At 34.6% G+C, this 21,164-nt stretch overlaps 1 protein-coding gene across 4 annotated transcripts; it reads left to right on the top strand.

Moving 5' to 3' along the window:
- Positions 1-7,689: 7,689 nt before the first annotated feature.
- Positions 7,690-20,640, top strand: LOC104598126 (putative apyrase 6). 4 transcript variants are annotated; one of them, XM_010260042.3, is made up of 9 exons: positions 7,692-8,523; positions 9,628-9,740; positions 10,630-10,737; positions 13,829-13,883; positions 17,592-17,783; positions 17,893-17,990; positions 18,416-18,612; positions 19,719-19,801; positions 19,895-20,640. In XM_010260042.3, the coding sequence occupies exons 1-9, from the start codon at positions 7,905-7,907 to the stop codon at positions 19,984-19,986; spliced, it is 1,557 nt and encodes a 518-aa protein (XP_010258344.2). In that variant the 5' UTR covers positions 7,692-7,904; the 3' UTR covers positions 19,987-20,640. The 4 variants fall into 4 exon arrangements, with proteins under 4 accessions (XP_010258343.2, XP_010258344.2, XP_088759774.1 ...); XM_010260041.3 differs by having other exon boundaries at positions 7,690-8,523; positions 19,719-20,640; XM_088903648.1 differs by lacking the exon at positions 7,692-8,523 and adding an exon at positions 8,759-8,874 and having other exon boundaries at positions 19,719-20,640.
- Positions 20,641-21,164: the final 524 nt, after the last annotated feature.

The raw sequence follows: 21,164 nt of genomic DNA, 5'->3' as shown, positions 1-21,164 counted from the left end.
TGTTTTGAAGGACTTTAGTAGTGATCATTTTCATCCTGCACCGGAAATTTTAGGCTTGGGCAGCCTTAGTGTTTGTGTTGAGGCCTGAGGTGCCAATTGGCTAGTTTGTTAGATCTCCAACGGGTTATAGCGGAGAGGGTCGGAGAGTTGGGATTGAATTCCACTTTCCCCAGGGTTGGGGATGGGCTATCCCCCGGAGAATAAACATATCTTTTTCTATTAAATAAAAAATTTATATAAAATTCTGAAATATGTATACATATTTATGTCAATTCACATGGGAGAGAATAAACTTGTTTCTCTAGAGTTATCTATCTTGTATGATTGAAGACATTCGTCTATAAAAAAGAATAGACAACCGTGTGTTGATTCCCATACCATATTTTTTGTGTCAAGGGCCCAAAGTTAAAACAAGACAAGCTAAGCCTAACCTAGCTTAGGGTCATGCAATATTTTTTTTTATATTATGTATCATATAATTTAAAATTTTTTAAATAATTAATTTTCATTATTAAATGCCTTAGGCCCAAAATCTATCCAGGCCTAGCCCAGATTTGGCCAATAAGTCTTTTATGGGGAGCTCGGGCTATAAGTCTATAACACTTACCATAGATGGTAATGCCCGGCCCAGCCCATGATCATCCCTAACTTTCAGGTAGCGGCTTCTGAGCTGGGCCCATCCAAATAGTCCATAAGCTATGTTTGGTGAAAATCCTGAGAAATCAAAAATGGCTATTTTTTTTTTCAGCCAAGAATAAGGCTTTGTACTGAAGCTTTTGCAAAGCAGCTCAACCAAAACTTCAACACTCTCAAACAGGCCCTTAATATGATTGAAGCTTATAGCCAATGTTTAAAATATCGTTACGTATCAATCCGTATCGGTCAATATGAATTGTATTGGGGCCTTCTCGATATGTCCCTACAGGGGGTGTATCGGGTCAGGCCATGATTAAAGGGTATTTGGGACTTAAATCGACCCCTCTAAACCGATACAGGCTGACGCCGGACATATCAACCTGTATCGATATTTAGAACCTTGCTTATAGCTTATAAAATGCTTCCTTACAAAATCTTTTATCCGTATTTCACATTTTCATAATCTATTCTCTTCGGAAATTGAAGGTTGAAAGTTACTATGTTGTTGTTATTAGATTTCGCATGCATGCCACTAGACTTCCACCAAGTTTCTTTCCATCAGCAAAGTTAAGGCCTTATTTGGATAGGCTTTTACAAAGTACTTTCGTATTTTTGAAAGTACAAAAATATGGAAAGCATTACATATCATTTGGATAGCATACTTTCTATTTGTGCTTTTATACATTTTAAAAGCACGAAGTCCACTTTTATTACTTTGTGCTTTTGGCAAAATTATGCTTAATTTCGTGCGGGTGATCACGTGTAACCACCCTTCGATAGAATCCCTCGACCGAAGACTCCTCATTTGCTTGTCGTCTTCAAGCCCTAGACCTTCCTGCCACCGTGAGTTTTTTCTCCGCCGTCACCTATCTCTGACCACCAACCCACTGGGTATCGTCACCAGAAGCACGGTCTGTTGGCAGCACTACTACTTCGCCAGAATCACCTTTAACAACAAAAAACTTGCGGGTATGGGTTCCCGGTTTCATGTTCTCCCTTTTTGAATGTTTTTTCTCCATTTTCTCCACTATTCAACGACCTATCTTCACCGGAATCACCATTGTTGACCACTGCTCAAAACTAATCACGAAGCTTGTTTATTGCTTGTTTAATGGACTGTTATAGCTATGCACTCTACCTATTTGATCTCTGATCTGGAAGGAACCCGCTCCATATGTTGAATGGCTTCCTTGATGTAACTCTGTCAACGAACTATGATTCCCCTATTTTATGGCATTCCCATTATTAACGGGCATTTCCCATTACTTAACAGTATTGATTACCCCAATATTGTGGGTATTGGGTAATGAATAAAACAACAATATTCAAAGAATGAATGTGACTGATACTGGATTTTAAGGAGAAACCTATGATGCTAAAAATATATGATACCAAAAAATATTGACCAATCAACCGTCATGAATTTTGATCAAAACCCACCTGATTGACTAAGCATACCCTGAGGTTTTTGGGTGGACTTAAACATACCTTGTGATGGTTTTTGGATGAAATCTCATTAGTTAACAGCTGCATTGTTATACTATCTGATATTTTCCTATGGCATTTCCTTTCCTACACAGTGAATAAGATCATGGTTTTTGTGCAGTTTTTTGTGTACATTATATGAACACATGGCTTGTGTGTGCCTTGAATGCATACAGGTGGCTAATCATGGGTATTGTGGTATTTTCCATTTGCAAAATCAACTAAATCACATGACTGCTAATGTACTTTTACCAATCAGTAAATGGTTCTTTTGTTTTAGAAAGCATACTTTATAAAATCTTTTTACTCAAACGATTTTCACAGCAAAAATACTAAAGTAATAGCAGTTTATGTACTTTGTACTTTGACACTATTAAAAGTACAAAAATAGAAGCCTATCCAAACATAGCCTTAATCTCTCTATGGTGGATGAATAAAAAAAAAAGTAAAATCGAACTCTATTAAAATTAATGATCAAACGATACCCCAAACTAAAACTTTTAGAATTTTATATCAATCATTCATAATGAGTGAGAAACTAAACGAGATGTTTCCCACACACATACACACAATGTCTGTTATACTATGTATAATTGAAATATAGCAATGATATTAAAAAAAGTTAAAGTTTTAAAATTAGTATTGTTATGATAAAACAATAATATTCAAAAAATGAATGTAACCAATACATGGATTTAAAGGAGAAGCTATGATGCTAAAAAGATATGATACCAGAAAATATTGACCAATCAACTATCATGAACTTTGATGATAACCCACCTGATTGATTAAACATACCCTTAGATTTTTGGATGGACTTAAGCATATCTTCTGATGGTTAGATTTTACAGTATCAATGGAAAGACTATTTTGCCCTTCGTAATACTTCAATTTTTTAAAGAAAATAAGTGATAAAACAAAATTAAAGAAAAATCAAAGCCCCACTTTCAACTCCATCAACCCCCTCCTCCTCTCTTAGCCAACAGAATGCATATAATGTAAATTTTAAATAAATAATTAAGCATTGCACAATAGAAGAGAGCTTAGAATGCAACAAAATGGAAACCAAATGTAGTCAAAACTTTAAACAAAGAAAAGAGCTTAAAAGCAAGCTGCCCTCCCTTCCCCCCCAAATGCTACTTAACTACTTCTGTGCATATTATACTTACCCAACATTGCCGGACTAACATAAAGCTCAAGTGGGAGTTCATATTCTATCCACACAAATTCACAACTCCTCGTGATAATATAATAACCAAATATTCTAGCCACACCAGGGTGCACACAACTGACATGTTCCCCTCTTGCCTAGAGGGATTGTGTTATAGCCAGATCTCCAATCTGAAGGAATTGTAGAATGGTGCATTTGCCGCTAGAACTGAAGCCTTTTGCTATCTTCATGGAGAAGCTGAAGGCTATCTCTTATTTTGGTTGCTTGAGCATAGTCCTCCTGGATAGCTATTTGTAAGTCACACTCTAAGATTTGTTCATCCATAGTGATCCCTTCACTGCTTAAAGTTCCCTTTGAATCCTCACTTTTAACTTCGGACAGTCTCCATGAGCATGAGTGAATTCAGTCATGGAGTATTACTTTGGCACCAACATTTGATCCCATTGAACACTCCTTCAAGCACAGGTATGGATTTTGTGCATTGCTCAAGCCTCCGTGGTGACAAGTCTCTCAGATTCTCTATTGCACAATTTTCTGGATGAAATACTGAACCAGATGGGAGAAGCATTTCAAAAGGCAAAACAAGGTTTTTAAAAATTCAGATGGGTCATGGGATGTTAATGTTAACAGTTCTAAGCGTTTTACCATGGGAGGGTACGTTTAAGTCCCATTGGGGCCACTTAATAAGGTATGTTTAAGTCAAAATTTAAGGTATATTTAAGTCTTCTACCCTATAAGTTTTCTTGTATCATATCTTTTTGGCACACCATAAATGAAAGAAGAATGAATGACAAGACTACAATGCCAGTATACTAAAGAGAACTTACGAGTGGTTCCAATCATCAAAGATAAAATGAGGGAAGCATCAACTGAGATAGTTGGTCAGATGTCTTGGTGCAAGTAAGAGCTTTTAAAAGGTCAAGGAGGAAGATTCAATGAGATGTGTTTGGAAGTGGTAAGAAATGATCTAGAGAGTTAATAAATTTATAAAAAGAAATCACCCTTGATCGTTAACAATTGTAAAACTAGATTATTTTAGGTAACCCCAAATAGTTAAGGGATCAAGATTGAGTTGTATTGACTAAAATAAGAAAAAAATAACTTGGATAACAAGGAACATGGTTTTTAAAAATACGATTTGTCAAGATTAAAAAGAAAAAGTGTTTTAGTTTGAAATGAAAGGGAAAAACTAGGTAGCTATTATCTAAATGACAATAGCGGGGGCCATGTGATGCACAGGATGGGGCATCCCTCCTTGTCCCTCACCCCCTTAAGTCAATCATCTAAAAAATCTAATTTATGGATATTTAACAAATAGGATTATGGGAATTTGGGGGTATTTTAGGATTTGGATTATGACAATTTAGGGGTATTTTATAAACGAAATTATGGGATCCTAAGATTATAAGAATATGAGGAAAACTTAGAGATATTTTAGAAATCAATATTAAATATATAGATATTTTACTAATTTACCATTGGATTCATGGAATTATATGCAAACCCCATCCCTAATTTGGGGAAAAAATATTTTTCTTGTCCCCACCCCTTCTCTGCTCCATCCCCGTTCAAGATCTAAGAAAACTTGCCCCGTTTGGGGCAGGGCAAGATAGGGCCCTAGTTTTACAAGGAAAATTGCCATCCCTACAATTCTAATAATTTTCTATAATTAATTAACAGTAAATTAAATAACTATAAATTATAATATTTTATAATAGTTTTCAAAAAAATATTGAAATTGCTATTGATTAGTAGTAATATATAGTAATTTAATTATTTACAATAATAGATTATTATCTAAGAATAAATTTTTAACAATAATGGAGGATGCCACAAATATATAGGAAACATTATCCAATCCCCCTTATTCCCCTCTCTTTATTTGCTTGAAATCACATCTATAGATATAAATATTGTTTGATTTGGAAAACCAAAACTTAATACATTATGACCTTATTTTTATGAGAAAGTGGAGAGAATAGAGGGGAATTAGAGATAGAAGTGAAGGAGAGGATAAAACATATATTGAGCTAATGCCTGCCCGAAAGCATTTTCAAGGAATGAATCAAACTCAAACTGAGCTCAAGATCTTCCTCCATGGAGAAGAAATTATTGGCAATGAATCCTCTAAGAATTCTTAAATGGGCTATTACTTTTCTTGTTGTTGTTGCAACTTTTCATTCTTCTTAGAATATTGCTCTTCTTTGGTTTGTGTGTCAAGGCATGCAACATGTGAAGCTGTAATGGAGATATCAAGAATCGAAGATGATTGGGATGAATCAGAGAAGATAATTCAGTTCTTGGAGATGCAAGACTGGATCACAGAATGTATATCCAGAAATTGAAACGGAGAAGATAGAGGACGTTTACCCGATTAATACTAATGGTAGTGGAGGCAAACAACAGAAAGAGGGTGCTTTTCCCTAATGCATGCATGGGTCAAATGTTGGTTGTAGACCAATATTTGATGTAGATTGGGAAATCCTCGTTTTTGATGTAGATTGCCGGATTGCAGAGGTTTGCTATTGTAAATTTATAATGCATGCATGGGTCAAATGTTGTCTTAAAAATCATCTATTGGTGTTTATATTGGTTGTATATCTTTATGGAAATTGTCTAAAATTCATGAGTTTTCAATCTATCTCTTAAATTCACTATAACTTTTTAAAATGTCTAAAATTCACCATGTCACTAGTTTGACGTTAAACAGACTAACAAGAGTTAATGTATTACCATTTTATTCCTCATAGAAAAATATAAAATATATACCTATATATTTTAATATTTTAACTAAGAAAACATGAAAAAAAAGAAAATGTTCAAAAACTATTTTCAAATTTAAAATACATAAAAACACAGAAATTACAAAAAATATAAAAAACTATAGAAATTGAAAAGCAAAATCGAAAAATGAAAATTTTAGAAAAAAGCATCTAAAATTATAGAAAAACATAGAAATTACAAATAAATAACAAAAAATACAGAAAATTTATAGATTATAGAAAATAAAAAAATCTGAAAAAACAGAAATTATAAAAACATTGAAATTATAGCATAACACTAAAAATGCAAGAAAAAACAAGAAAATTGAAAACTGAAAAAGACAAAAACTCAAAAATTATAAAGATTGGATAAAAACATAAATTGCAAATATACATAAAATGATAAAAATTCAAAAATTATATATTATAGAAAAAAGTAAAAAATTGTAAAAAACACAAGAAAGTGATAAAATTTTCAAAAAGATAATAAAAACCTACAAAAAAATACATAAAATGATAAAAATTTAAAAATATCAACTAAAAAAGCAAAAATTAAAAAAAATGATATTTTTAAATTATATATTTTAGAAAATATAAAAAATTACAAACAAACTAATAAAATGATAAATATTTTCAAAAAATAAACAAAAACTAGACATTGAATCTAAAGATTATTGCAACAAATTTTCAAAAAATATTTTAGACAATCAAATAAAAATTTACAAAAAAAATATATATTTTTTGCATGAATCTGTAGAACCCTCAATGGGGATTTACATTCCAGATTCAAAATAATACATTACAAATGTTTCAAAACATCAAAAGTCTTTGAAATTTCTGATTGCCTTCTTTCAAATCTTCAAACTAGTAGATCTTTAAATAGTAGATATGTGCGACAATGACCTTCAAACCAGAGAGAGAGAATTTCAGTCTAATCCTAACCTAAATGACCCTTTTCCCCTAATTCGTCATTTAAGGATAATTTTGTCATGAAAATTATTATTTATGCTGACATGGCCATTTTTGTTAAGAAACATTATTAAAATATACTAACAAAGTTGAGTTTTGAAAAATAAAAACAACTGACATAGCCACATGAGGTTTCTTGGACGTTTTGAAAGATTATGGTGAATTTAAGAAAATTGCTGATGATGAGTTTTAGACAATTTCCCATACTTTTACCTTTTAAAAAAAAAAGTAGGAGCGGCCAGAGTGCCAGACCTGAACCATGGACAGATTCGATTTGCTACGACAGAATAACTGGGGAGATGTTCCCGATATGGGGCTGAATTGCTGTGTTAGAAATTAGAATAGTGTTAGCAGGCTTTTCCTCACCGGACAAGCGGAGACGCTGTGGTTGGTAAATGGTAACCCGTAACCTGTATCGTTTCGATGTTCGTTCGTTTTCCCGCCACCGCCAGTCGTTAACCGACGTTGACGTGAATTTATTCTGTTCCTTGTTCCCGATTATGTTGCAAGAGTTTGCAATCTTCGGACCACTGTGGGGTGCTCTCCGGAAGATCTGACGACTCACAAAGCAGCCAACTCACCTCACGTGCATGACTCTATTACATGGTCAAAAAGCCCGGTCCACAAATTGCACTGGACCGGCCCCCGAAAATTCGCTCAGAGGCAAAAGCTTATAATCTCCTCATGCAGAAACCAAAATGGCGCGCGACTAGACGAAGAAGGAGAGAGAGAGGGCGGAGCTTTCACAGTCCTCTCCTCCTCCTCCTCCTCCTTATCCAATTATCCGTTCACCCTTCTCTGCAAAATCCCAGGGTTTCAGAAACCCCTAATGTTCTCATGATTCTTCTTTCACTCTAGCTTTCTCTTCTTCTTCTTCTTCGATGCGACGATCGAATATTCCAACTCCGGCGGTACAAACTCAAAAGAAGATGGACACAGTAAAGCTCCACTTTCGGCCCAACCCCCCTCGTTCCAACAAATTCTTTTCTCGAATTTCTACATCCAATACAAAATGCACGCCACGAGGAGATCTCTGGATCTTCGTTGCGGTTGTTGTAAGTATCACCCTGTTCTGTTATCTATTCGTCAATGCAAGAGGTTCTCGAAATTCTCCATTTTCAAAGAGAAAGTTTGCCATTGTTTTGGACGGTGGGAGCACCGGTACTCGAATTCACGTGTTTCGGTTCTCTATCAACGGGAAAGGAGTGCCTCTCTTTGATTTTGGGAAGGATGGATTGGCGTCCATGAGGGTGAATCCGGGTCTATCTTCGTATTCGGCGAACCCAGAAAATGCCGCGAGTTCCCTGTTGAAGCTTTTGAAATTTGCCAAGGAGAGAATTCCGAAGGATCATTGGGGAGAGACTGAAATTAGGCTAATGGCGACTGCGGGTTTGCGGAGGCTTGATTTAGATATTCAGGAGCGGATATTGGACTCCTGCAGGAAGGTTCTTAGTGACTCAGATTTCCTATTTCGGGATCACTGGGCTTCTGTTATCACAGGTAATGGTTTGGGCTTTCGACCTCCTTGCGATTTCATGCAATTGAAACTTTACTCTTTTATCTAATTCGTCCTGCAACCTAGGCAAGACCAGTTGCAATTTACACAGGCAACACTGTACTTGGTATTTTAATCTGCGTGTCAGAATTTATTGCTTTGAACGTGGGAGGTTAATAGGTTATTAGCTTCGCTGACTGATAAACAGGCCTGTGTTCTATCGAGGTAGAGGGAAGTGATGAAGGGGGTATGCGGAGAAAACCAGTCTCTTGTTGGCTGATTAGGTGAATCGTGAATAGGAGGCATTTCAGTTGGTTATCATGTTTGGACCTCGATGTCAAGTTTCAACTCTACTTGTAAATGCTCGATCCTCCTGCTTGTGGTTTATCTACAGGCCAACTAAGCGATTCTTCCCCTAGTAAGTCATGCAGTGAAGCAAACTTGGGCCAGAGAGAGTCTGGATCTGCTCTTCTCACTGTCACAGAGGGCTTCTCACGCCAACCTCAACGTGTCCTAGCCGCACATCGGGAACATCTCCTGTATTTTATGTTTTATTCATTGGGAGATGTTCCCAATACACGGTGGGATGGGGCTGTGATGTCGGTGTGAGGTGCGCTCTGTCAGGAGCAAATCCCGATTCGGCCAGAGGTGTGGCTTATATGCTGCTTTCGGCTGAGTAACACAGCTATTATCCCTTTAATCAGTTTGTTTGTTTGTTGTTATTTTTTAAATACAATAGGGTTCAAGGTAAAACCATGAAGCATGAACCCTAGTTCTTTATCTTGATAGCTTGCTCTTTTTAAATGTTTTTATCTTTCTACTTAGCAAATTTTGAAATCTTTCAAAGGCCTTGCAGAAATTTTTGAACACAACTCTAACTTTCATTCTCTGTTATTACAGACCTAAAGAGATTTATGGTTTGCTTATGTTATAATTGACTCCTATGTGCTAATCAATTACTGTCTTGCTTTGTGAAGATGGGAAAATCTATTTCTTTGTACTTGATACCTTGTTGAATTTTTTCCCTATCTTCATTGTTTTTGCAATTTATAACTAGACCCTGAATTCACATTCTAGAACCCTAATATCAGATGATATATCTCATGTAGGTTCTGATGAAGGTTTATATGCCTGGGTTGCGGCAAATTATGCCCTTGGCACACTTGGTGGTGATCCTCAGAATACAACTGGGATAATTGAACTTGGTGGGGCTTCTGCTCAGGTTTAGCTTTCTTTCCTTCACTTCTATTCCTTTTGTTCATAGTATTTAAGATTAGTTTCTCAATTTAACTTAAATAAGCTTTTTCCAACTATTTGGGGTTGGTTCCGCAATCTGCTTCATCAGTCCACTCTATCAGGGTCCTTGTCCTGTAGTAGATTTGAATCATATTCTTTTTCAGTTTCTTCAAAACAGTTGTGGAGATTTCAACTTGAATAGGGTGCTGTTTGGATAGACTTCTGCTATTATGTTTTTAAAAGTAGAAAAGCAGAACGCTGCTTTTGGGCTTTTACTGTAGGCTTTGTGCTGTGAAATGGGTTTTATTAATGTGCTTTCACAACACGCTTTTTGCAATAGAAAGCAAGAACATGCATTTGGGTAGAGTAACATAGTTCCAGTACTTTCTCATTTGTCACCTGTTAGGTCTACTATGTTTTTACTCTCTATTGGATGTAGTAATTCTTATCCTTCCTAATCCAGTAATCCTGTCACTCATCCATTTCAACATCCTCATGTTTACTTTATTCATTTTACAGTCATTTAGCCATTGCTTGTTCTTAGATGGCTGGTTGAGCTGTCCTTTTTTCCTTCGCGTTAAAGAATCCAAAGACATTTCAAAGTACTGGAAATTCTCTTAAATAGGAAGGTGACTACTATATACAAAGATGTATGCTGTTTTGAATGTATGAAAAACTGTTGTCTATTCATCAAATGATCAACTAATCCAAAAAGGAACAAGAAAAAGATAAAATGATCAATGCAGAATTTCTTACATTTTTCAGTTCCAGTTTTGCAGACAAGTTACTACAATTTTGTATACTATGTAGAGCAAAGTTCAGAAGTATGAGATATCGAATTGGCATTTTTATTCGGTGCTGTACTTTTATTTCAGGTCACATTTGTTTCAAGTGAGCCTCTGCCTCCTGAGTTTTCACATACTCTTAAATTTGGGAACTTCACTTACAATCTCTATAGTCATAGTTTGCTTCATTTTGGCCAGGTAATTATAATGTCAAACTGTTTAAATTGATTCAATTGTAAATATAATTTGTTATTATTAAATATCGTAAATAGTTTAGTTGTGCTTCATCTTGTCCATGATAATTGTAACCATATTTTAAAATATGTAATGACACTTGAGGGGCATTTGGTTGCATACTAGAATCAATTAGAATTTGGAATTATCCAGATTATGAAACATGGCACTGTAAAATTTCAAATAATTTGGAATTTTGGAATTCTAATAACTTTGCCAGAATCAGTCCAGAAGTTGAAACAGGTTGCACATAGATTCTAGAATAAGGCTAGATTTTAGAATTGATTGTAGAATTTGGTTTTGCACAGAATCCAAATTCTAGTATGCTATCCAAATAGCCTCTTAGAGGCCATGAATCAAATGCCCTATGCCAGAAATTCAAATATTCTTATATCTTACCAAAAGGTGCAGGAAAAAGAAACATTTAGACTAAGCTTAGCATTAGTGGATACCCAATCCTCTGCATGTGAACCACATGAATTCATATTTATGTTAGAAACCTAGAAATAGATCATACAGTGTAGTTAAGGCAGAGAGGTGTTTTTGGCCTGATTTGGTGAGTTGATGCCTAGGCAAAAACTAGAGATCACCTAGATGGCAAAAATGAATAAATTACAAGTATACCGGAAGAGACCTTGTGATGTGCAGATTGGTGTAAACATGCTTACACGATTAGACTTAGTTTCCTAATACAAAAGGACACTCAGTTGGTTGTGGGCGAGTTTAAGTAGCCTTGAATTTGATGCTTTTTCTTTGTTTTTCTTTTTTTCAAATAGTAAAATATAACACAAAAATTTAGAGGAGTCATAGAGACCGTAGAGGAGTTGTGACATCCAATAAAATCTGAATCCAGAATTCCAGATTTGAAAAGTTCTGGCCTCTAGGCCTTGTTGCCTTACCAGATCTGATTTGGAATTGAGTGGTTCCATGAATAGGATCCATATCCATCCATTTTAATATAACCTAAACTAAATCCAACTCTTTTATCCTATAAATACATTTATATGGGTTAGATCCAAATAAAAGCCCATCTGCTTTTACTCAATTGACTCTATAACTAAAATCTTACCAAAATATCGATGTTTTCAACCTGTCATTAACCTGACAAGTAAGACTGGATGACCCATCAGCCAGCTAGGCTTTTAGGTCTATTTAGTCCATGAACCGTTTACTTGCAAAAAAAAAAAAATCAGTGCAACTAATGCCCTAGTTATCCATTCAGTTTAACCATTAAACCGTTTGACCTGGTTAATGGGTCACATGGTAGATATTAGATCTCTTATTTGTTTTTTCGGTCATTTCCATCATTAATAACAATAGTTCTCTTTTACTACACTTATTTTTGTTTACTATGATGAATATATAATATCAAAGATATGGCTATTTTTCTATGGTTTTTTGCATTTTTGCATTTTATCTTTTTAAAAATTTTTCTTATATGATTTATAATGTCACGGGCCCATACAATTGAATTGCTGACATGGGCTTAATCCTTTTCTATATATAGTTTAATGCTATGATAATTATTTGTTTGAATTAAATATTTTAGTGTATGTAATATTAGATTTCAAAAAAATATGGTCTACTTCGATGGTTTAAAACTTTTTTTGTAGACATATCAACAAATCCTTTTTTTCTTACTTACTATATTTATTTTTCTATGAATTTAAATTTCTTATCTAATACACAGAATATTGGATTAATTGAAAATTAAATTTGGAAAGAATTAATACTTCAAATTAACAACTTCTAATCTAATATATGGGATGTTTAGTTAGGAATGGGCCAACCAAATTAATTCATTTATTTATTTTTAATATTATTAGACATCTAATCTTATATTAATTTTTTATATTAAGTACACTTTTCTAATATAATAAATAGAGCATTGAATTAATGGTAAATTATATTATGAGATAATTAATGGACATTTCAACTAATGACAATTGAATCCATAGCCTTTTGGTTACTTTTATTTTTAACAAAATGCAAAAAGGAGAAAATTTTTAGAGAGTCACAAAGAGCATAGAGTGCTTCCAATGTGGACCCAATCCTTTTATGTATATACGTGTTAATTATAAGCCATTAAACTACAAATTAAATTGATAAATGATTAAGTGTCAAGTTATACTTGATAGTAAGAGAAAAATGACAATATTTTTAGTTAACTTCCTTGCATATAAAGAAAACAAACACAATAGGGATTAAGAGCCCCAACTATTAGCTCTACATAATCTCCTAGTGATCCAAAATGGGTTACACACATTTTATATCAATATATAAATGGGGCATGAAGCATGATTAGTTCTTTACACCCACTAAGATACTTATATCTTCGCCTACCTAGAAATGGAATTGCCTTTCCTTTCAGGTGGTAGGTTAGTGGTTCGACTGTCCAGGTGAAATGGGTGAATCCATATCATAGATCAAAATTGGGTTTGTCTCTAATATTATATATTCACAATATATTAATTAACAATAGAAATGGTTAAAAATACAAAAAAAAAAACAAAAACAGAAAAAGAGATTTCATGTCTAACCCTTGACCTGTTGATTGGGTTGACTGTTGGACCTTCGAAGTTGCCAAGTCATTGACTTGGTCAACATTTTTTTTAAATAAGCACTTCAGGGGCTAAATTGACAGGGAATCCTGTTGAAAACATTGTGCCTAGACAGTTGCTTAGTCAACACCTAGGTGATGTTTTAACTATACTAGTTATGTCTGAGAGTTTTGGGAACTTTAGTATATATGCCATTATGTAATTGTGGGCAAGCCATTGTTAAAATCTTTTGTGCTTATAAAATCAGTTTGACAGTGGCTTTCGTTGCTGTTGTAGTCCTTTTTTGACTATCCAAATTTTCTCCTTTTTTGTGCCAGTTTGAAATTGGTAATTGATTCACTTTCAATTACAATAAGCTTACTTTGTAAAAGGATCTCTCTATAACATGGTGCTTGATTCCAAATTTTTCCTCTTTTTGATTTTATTTGCATCTTCTTTTCCTTTTTTGAGATTCATATTTATCTAAAGAGCTCCTAAGTCATTTTCTTTTGCAGAATGTTGCATATGACTCGTTGCAGGAATTACTTGCCTCAAGAGATTGGAAATTTTGTAAGTGGTTATTTGTCTATTAACAATCCAATAATCTATACATGTGCATGCTATATATAATAAAATAATTTTTCTGCTAATAAAAAATTGCACCATGAAGACCTCATCTTGAATATGTTTAGTCAATTCATCTATGATCAGTGCAAATAAGAGCTAAGTATTGAACCTTGGTAACGATTCATTGTAACTGTAAAATCTGATCTCTCCCATAGGTGTTCTAACATTGGTTGGTAAACCCTCTAAATATCCTTAATTAGGTCTATATACATATTTGGAACCCCTTTCTTTTCCACCATTCACCATATTTTTTCTCTAGGGCTCTATGCTTTCTCTCTTATTCTCTCTAAACTTTTCTATAAATCATCTCAAAAGGAAGACAACTTCCATGGTTGATCTCCCTGGCAGAAACCCAAAATTGTTTATATATATATATATATATATATAAAATATAATATACTTGTTTCATGTCATAACCTTTGCTCAGTTAATTCTCTCACAAAGTTTCATAATGTACCTCATGAGATTAATCCTTTGATAGCTATTACAATTATATCACCTTTGTTCTTAAATATAGGTACCATACTGCTCTTTCTCCACTCATTAGGCATCTTCTTTTCTTTTATTATCTTATTAAATAACTTAGTTACTATCTCCTCCATTAGTGCCTTCTACATGATGTTCATGTAATAATTTTTCAAAATACTTTTCCCATCTTTCTTTGATTTTCTCATTTCTTTTTGGTATAAAGTTAATGGACTAACTTCATCTCTATCTTCTTTTCTGAAAACTATCTATTCTGGATCATGTTGTGTTTTTGCTTTGTACGGTAGTGTTTTGGGAGTGTGCTATCAGAAATCAGGAACCTAAGCATCTACCAAGCATATAAAGTGATTCATTTTTTATAAGGTGTTTCTTCAGATACTGTCATACAAAGATATTTTTGAAGCTACAAGTCAATCATGTCAAAGGCCTTATCTGTTTCTCGAAATATTGTTTTTTGATATTTTGATGTTTGATTTGGTTATGAATGGTCTCAGGTCTTCTATGGCATCCAAATGATATTTTAGATTCTAGAATTGTCTCAGGCCAGTTCTGAAAATATATAGATGACAATATATAATTCTAAGGTTAATAGTTAATACATGAAAACATAGGTTGTCCTTGTGAAATTTCTGAGCATGGAATTCATCATCTTGCTTTGACCTTTTAGGTGATTATGCACTGCAGTAGGAAAAGAGGTGCTAACTACTTAGCAAGCTATGTAAGAAGAAAGGAAGGGTTCGACTATGATAGCGGAAAGACATGATACCGGAAAAACTTACAGCCAATCAGTGGGTATCATAAAAGAGGTGACCTATCAGATAATATTCATCAAAATTCATGGGGTTATTTGATTGATCAAAACTCTTCCGATAACCTGTCTTTCCGGTATCATAGATTTTCCCAAAAAGGAAAAGAATGGAAGAAGAATAAGAACTGGTGTTTTATCAGGAAAAATTGTCATTCTTCTGTGTTGGTTCAAGGGCACTAAGACTATGCATAAATCTGTTGTCGAATAATTCAGGACTGATTGCACAAAAACATACAGACTATAGGTAGATTATTCTGGACAAATAAAATCAATGCAGATATTAGTGGTAACAATACATATCAGAACTGGTGCTTTTTCAGTGGGAGCAAAGTTGTAGGAAAAGATGTTTCTGTTGGTGTAAGACTTGGTCATGAGTCTTTTGTAGAACAATTCAGGACTGGCAATAATGAAGCATACAGGCTATAGCAGATGATGTTTGACAAGCAGCGAGTGCAGATATTTTAAGCCATCAACCTCATGCTTAGTTCATATAATAAATGATAGTAGTGTGTTATTTCACCAAGCAGCTTCTGTTGGGAGGATGGATGCTTAGTGGGAATGCTAAATCTTTGGGCTTATTATTCAATTACTTGATACATTCATTATGTAGAAAATATATAGCGACTAGATGGGATAAACAAAGTTATGTTTTCCATGGAGTGCCATAATATGTGTCCACTTTGTGTATGTTACTGTAGGTTGTGAGGAATTTAGAGAGAGACAGTATTTGCCTCTCTGGACCAACCTACATTTATTTAGATCTCTTATGAAAGTGTGTGCCTGAACAAAGTTAGATGCTAATTTTGAAATCAAAGGAAAAAAAAATAGCAGTATTTTCCTCTCTAAATCAACCTGCATTTATTAATAGCAGTATTTTCCTCTCTAGATCAACCTGCATTTATTTAGATCTCTTATGGTTAGAGGTGGAAGTGTGTGCCTGAACAAAGTGAGAAATTTTGAAATCAAAAGAAAAAAAAAGCAGTATTTGCCTCTCTGGACCTATCTGTATTTATTTAGATCTCTTATGGTTAGAGGTGGAAGTGTATGCCTGAACAAAGTGAGATGCTAATTTTGAAATCAAAAGGAAAAAAAAATTAGCATACAAATTTAAATTCTGAAAAATAAGATATTTCAAAAAAAAAAAATCTTAGCTCAACTGGTCAGAGCATCATGCTATTAACAGGAACATTATAGCCTTGTATAAACCCCCCATAGGCTAAGCTATTAAGTTCTAAAAAGCATAAATACAGCGTACAATATAGCTAATTACCTATTTAACATCAAAGAATGGTTGTCAAGTACCGATCAAAAAAAGTATAGTTGTCAAGGCAACAAGGCAGCCTTGGTTTGGTGCCTTGCCTGAATGCCATGCCTTATAAAAAAAGGGTGCCTATCTAGGTGACAAAACACCCACCTAGGCAATAAGGTGTCAATTTATGGCAGCAAAAATAACAAGGTTGACACCTTATTGTAATATTATTACTATGGCTACATATTAGTGCTATATTTGTAAAACGTCCTGTATATATTGTATATTTTACCTATGTAATATGCTTTGTTTAAGGGTTTTACCAGTAGAGCATAAAAGATCCATGGGTTTCAAGAAGAGAAGAAAGAGGAGAAGGATAAAGAGTTCCCTTGTGTAAATCCTCCAATGGTTTTTCAGGCTCAAGGAATCTGGTCTGGTTCCCCCACCCCCAACTTGGTTGTATGATACTTAGAACAAGGATAAAGATAGATTTTATGGAAGGGATTGACACTGTCAGGGATTGTGCTATCTGATGCCTTCTGTCTTTGTTTCTTTGATTCTTTCTATATTTTTCTTGTTTGTGTTTTCTGGTTCCGGTTGTCTTGTTGTCTTGTTATTATTTTTTAATAGAAGTTCCTATTGCCCAAAAGAAGAGTAAGCAAAAAAGAAAAAACATTGGTTAACAATTACGGAATATTAAGAATATGTATTTAGACTAAAGCTGTTAGAATGTTCTTATATCAATTTAAGTAGTAACATAATTATAGAAATTCCTTAAAAATAAAGTATCAAGTATCAAGTCTCAGTGTCTGAAAACTGTGCTCCACGTTCTTCACTTGTTAGATAACAATAAAGAATTATCAGGATGCAAAAAGAATTTCATATTGCAAATTTATTTACTGTAAACTTTTATCACCAATAGTAGGAAGTATTGAAATTTTGAAAATCTAATCCCCTTCTTACTAATGCAGCTGCACAATCTGTTAGAGAAACAGTTGCTATAGATCCATGTTCATATTGTAAAGCTATTTATTTATTGTAAACTTTAATCACTAGTAGTAGGAAGTATTGAAATTTTGAAAATCTAATCCCTTTCTTACTAATGCAGCTGCACAATCTGTTGGAGAGACAGTGTCTATAGATCCATGTTCTCCTAAAGGGTATTCACATGAAGTGCAGTTCCAGAGTCTCCCACCTGCTGTACTGGATGAAAAGAGCAAATATCTTCCAACTCTTCATGCGAGGGGTAACTTCTCAGAATGTAGATCTGCTGCTCTAATGCTGTTACAGAAAGGAAAAGGTTGCAAACACTCTTAGAAATCTTCTATTTGTAATAAACCCACATTTGTTCTTCATCAAGAGCTTATCTGTTGCTTTATAGACAATTAATGACAACCATCTTTCTCCAGAGAAATGCCCTTTCCAGCATTGTTACATCGGATCAACCTTCATACCAAAGCTGCAGGGAAAATTCTTGGCCACAGAGAATTTCTATCATACATCAAAGGTTTTATGAATTTTTTCATATATGTCAGTCTGATTTTTTTTCCTCTTTTAACAGCCTAAACAAACTGTATTAACATTAGAAGTGGTGTAACTTATCTAAAAGAAGATTAGAAGTGAGTGTAATGGTAAATGCCGGGCCTAAAGACACATCCCAGAGTTAGTAATTGGGGGAACCTGATCTTTAAATTAGGCTTCTAAACAGATTCCTCACCCTTCTGGCAGGTTATCAACAATTTCACATATGGAGTTTAAAAATAAAAGTTCATATATGGAGTTTAAATATGTTTGTAAGAATTACCCTATTGGCTATGTATCGTCAATGACTCAATGCCTTCTAAAAATATATTCTTCCTGTTAGTAGTATTGTGCTATTACTTGGTTATATGATTTCTAAGCCTCCATTTCTTTTTTGCTTTTGCTTGACAGTTCTTCAGACTGCCTGAAACAGCATTTCTCTCCAATCTGATGTTCACTGGACAACAGTTTTGTGAAGAAGACCGGTCAGCACTCAAAAAGAAATACAGTAGCCTTTCTGAGGATGATTTGCTGCGATATTGCTTCTCTTCATCTTATATTGTGGCTCTACTGCATGATACTCTTGGAATTTCATTGGATGATCAAAGGTATTTCCTTTTATGATTTCTGCCACTTCCTCCCAAGATTATTCCGTGATTATATCATGATCATCATCAATGTTTTCAAAACGTCATTGACCCCAGGCAGTTGAGCTGTTCAGACTGGAAACCGGTCACCATTCTGGTTCCATTTACCCGCTGACCCATTATTTAAAAAACATTGAATTGGTCAACAAACCATTGATCTGGACAGTCTAACCAACTGCTGAACTGTTCAGAGAGAGAGAGAGAGGTTGAACTGCCTACTCTTTTCTTCTTCTTCTCCTCTTCTCTTTTCATGTTATACCTAACAGACAGTTGAACTGCTGACCTGGAAAACGGAGGCCAAAGTGGTTCCATTTCCCTGCCAGTTTTTAAAACCTTGATCATCATCTAAGCCTTATCTCAACTATATGGGGTGGGCTACATGATAATCTACAAACCAAGTTTATGTGGTACATCCTGGACCTATCATTTCCTCATCCCTGGTTTTAAGTAGGTGACTGAATGTTATACTCTTGGTACCTGTTTACAAATTATCAAAAACAAGTTTACTCCTGGTTTGCTTCCCCAGAAAGCTGTCAAATTTGCATGTGGTATAACTCTGCCTTATCCACAGACATCGTGGCCTTCTTTAGCCACTGTTCTATCTAGTAGAAAACACTGTTTATCATTGTCTTAAAAGCCATATCTAGGAAGATCATGTTTTCTATCCATAAAATGCAAAATCAAAATCTCAAGTTAATCTAGAAAATTATTATGTTCCAAAAAGCCTAACAACTGATGAAGATTAATAGTTTTTCCCCATTTACCTTCTCTTTTTTTTAACCTACCCATATAGGGGGTCATAGCACTACTGGCAATTTGCATCAACTACAGTCTTGTGATCTAACTCCCAACTTAATTCAACTAAACTTAAATGTCTTTTCATTGTTCTCAAAGGTTTTATCCAGCATTTCTAATACATAAGTGTTTCATATAGTACATAAGCTCAGTCTGGAATATAATTGTTTCGAGTTGAATGTACCAAGTATCTATGCTTGTCAGAGTCTATTTAGCGAAGCATTCCATGCAATTTCAAATCTTTTGATCGTATAGTTACTTTTGTTGAGCAGGATTCTGGTTGCAAATCAGGTTGCAAATATGCCACTTGACTGGGCTTTGGGAGCTTTCATCTTGCAAAATACAGCTGAGTCGGGTATGGAAGTTGATTGGATTGTTACCAATGTCAGTGATGATTCATCCATGTTGGTTTCCCTCTTTTTTGTCTTTATCATGGTGATTTTTACAGCATGGTCCCTGTCAAAGTGGCAAAAACCCCAATACAAGACTATCTATGATCTGGAGAAAGGTCGCTATATTGTGTCATGCGTTAGCAGATGATTGGTTGTAGAGTTGACCACAATTGCTATTGGGATTCGTAGACAGAGAGGGAGAAAGTACTTTTTTCGCTGAAGATCACATTAGGGGCCCATGACAACCTTTCAGAAATGATCATATTGACGGAACACTATAGCTTCTGGAGATCTGTAAATTTGGGGTTTATTAGTACAAAAAGGTTTGAAGATGAATGAGAGGAGGGGTCAGGCTCTACTGGGTTTTCAGACATTATCTTGGGATGCCACATTTCTAACTGGCAGCCTACGTGCTTTAGGTTGGTTAGGAAATCTGCCGTTCACTCTAGCAGATGAACTTGCCAGAGAAGGGTAAAGAGGGGGAAATGTATCTAGAGCCTGCTATTAATAGTGCAGGTAATGGGTCTGTAATTATAAAATGGGGTGGATGAGCTAGCTGGCTCATTGCACAGTTCTGTTGTAAAGTTAAAGTTTGCAACTTCCTTTTCTTCTATATGTATATTAATAAAATCCTCAGATTAGCTCCCCCAAAATAAATAGAGGGCAATATGGTGTGAAATGGAAATTTGAACTAGTTAATAGTGCTGGAGCTTTCGAAAGTTTGATCGTGTACCTCGTGTTATTTTTTAGACTTGTAAAATAAAATGAGTTTATAAGAATTACATAGTTATATTTATAGCCATTGCAACAACCTCTCAAAAGTTGAGCTATACATATATATAGTATATTACCAAATCTATCTGCTTGTGCTTTGCTTGCCTACTAAAGAATTTCAACAGTTTGGGGTTGGAAATTGCACGAGAAATCTGGCCACCATCCGTGTAAAATAAGAACAAATGAACAATGCTGAAGCGCTGATTGAAAATGTGCAAGTTTGTAGAAGAATTCAAGGGGTGCTCCGTGCTCGCCAATATGGATGATTTTATTTTGTAACTCCGCTTTAATCATCATTTGTTTGATTGTCAAGATCATCTCATGCCCAGCATCAGCATGTTCATGTTGTGACCGGGATCTCTTCTCTTGCAAGTAAAAACTTTGCACATTCTGAAAGCACAGGAGCTCTTGTTGTACATTTGAGAACATCTATTTGTAAATTTAATATACATCTACATGTAGGGGAGATCGATGTGGCGCTGGATGTTGTGTGAACAAAATTTTTACTTGCAGGATATCTAAAAATGAAAGAAACAACCACCGTTTATTCAA

The sequence above is a fragment of the Nelumbo nucifera genome, chromosome 4 (genome assembly GCF_055504915.1).
Source record: "Nelumbo nucifera cultivar China Antique chromosome 4, China Antique-T2T, whole genome shotgun sequence".
In the NCBI taxonomy this organism is placed as follows: domain Eukaryota; kingdom Viridiplantae; phylum Streptophyta; class Magnoliopsida; order Proteales; family Nelumbonaceae; genus Nelumbo; species Nelumbo nucifera.
Note: the sequence above shows the minus strand (reverse complement) of the source record. Positions and strands in the feature narration are given on the sequence as shown.

Coding starts and splice junctions, on each gene's coding strand:
- LOC104598126 (XM_010260041.3), top strand. CDS start 7,905: ATGCGACGATCGAATATTCCAACTCCGGCGGTACAAACTCAAAAGAAG. Junction 8,524..9,627: donor CTGGGCTTCTGTTATCACAG/GTAATGGTTTGG, acceptor TATCTCATGTAG/GTTCTGATGAAGGTTTATAT. Junction 17,991..18,415: donor ATTTCTATCATACATCAAAG/GTTTTATGAATT, acceptor TTTGCTTGACAG/TTCTTCAGACTGCCTGAAAC.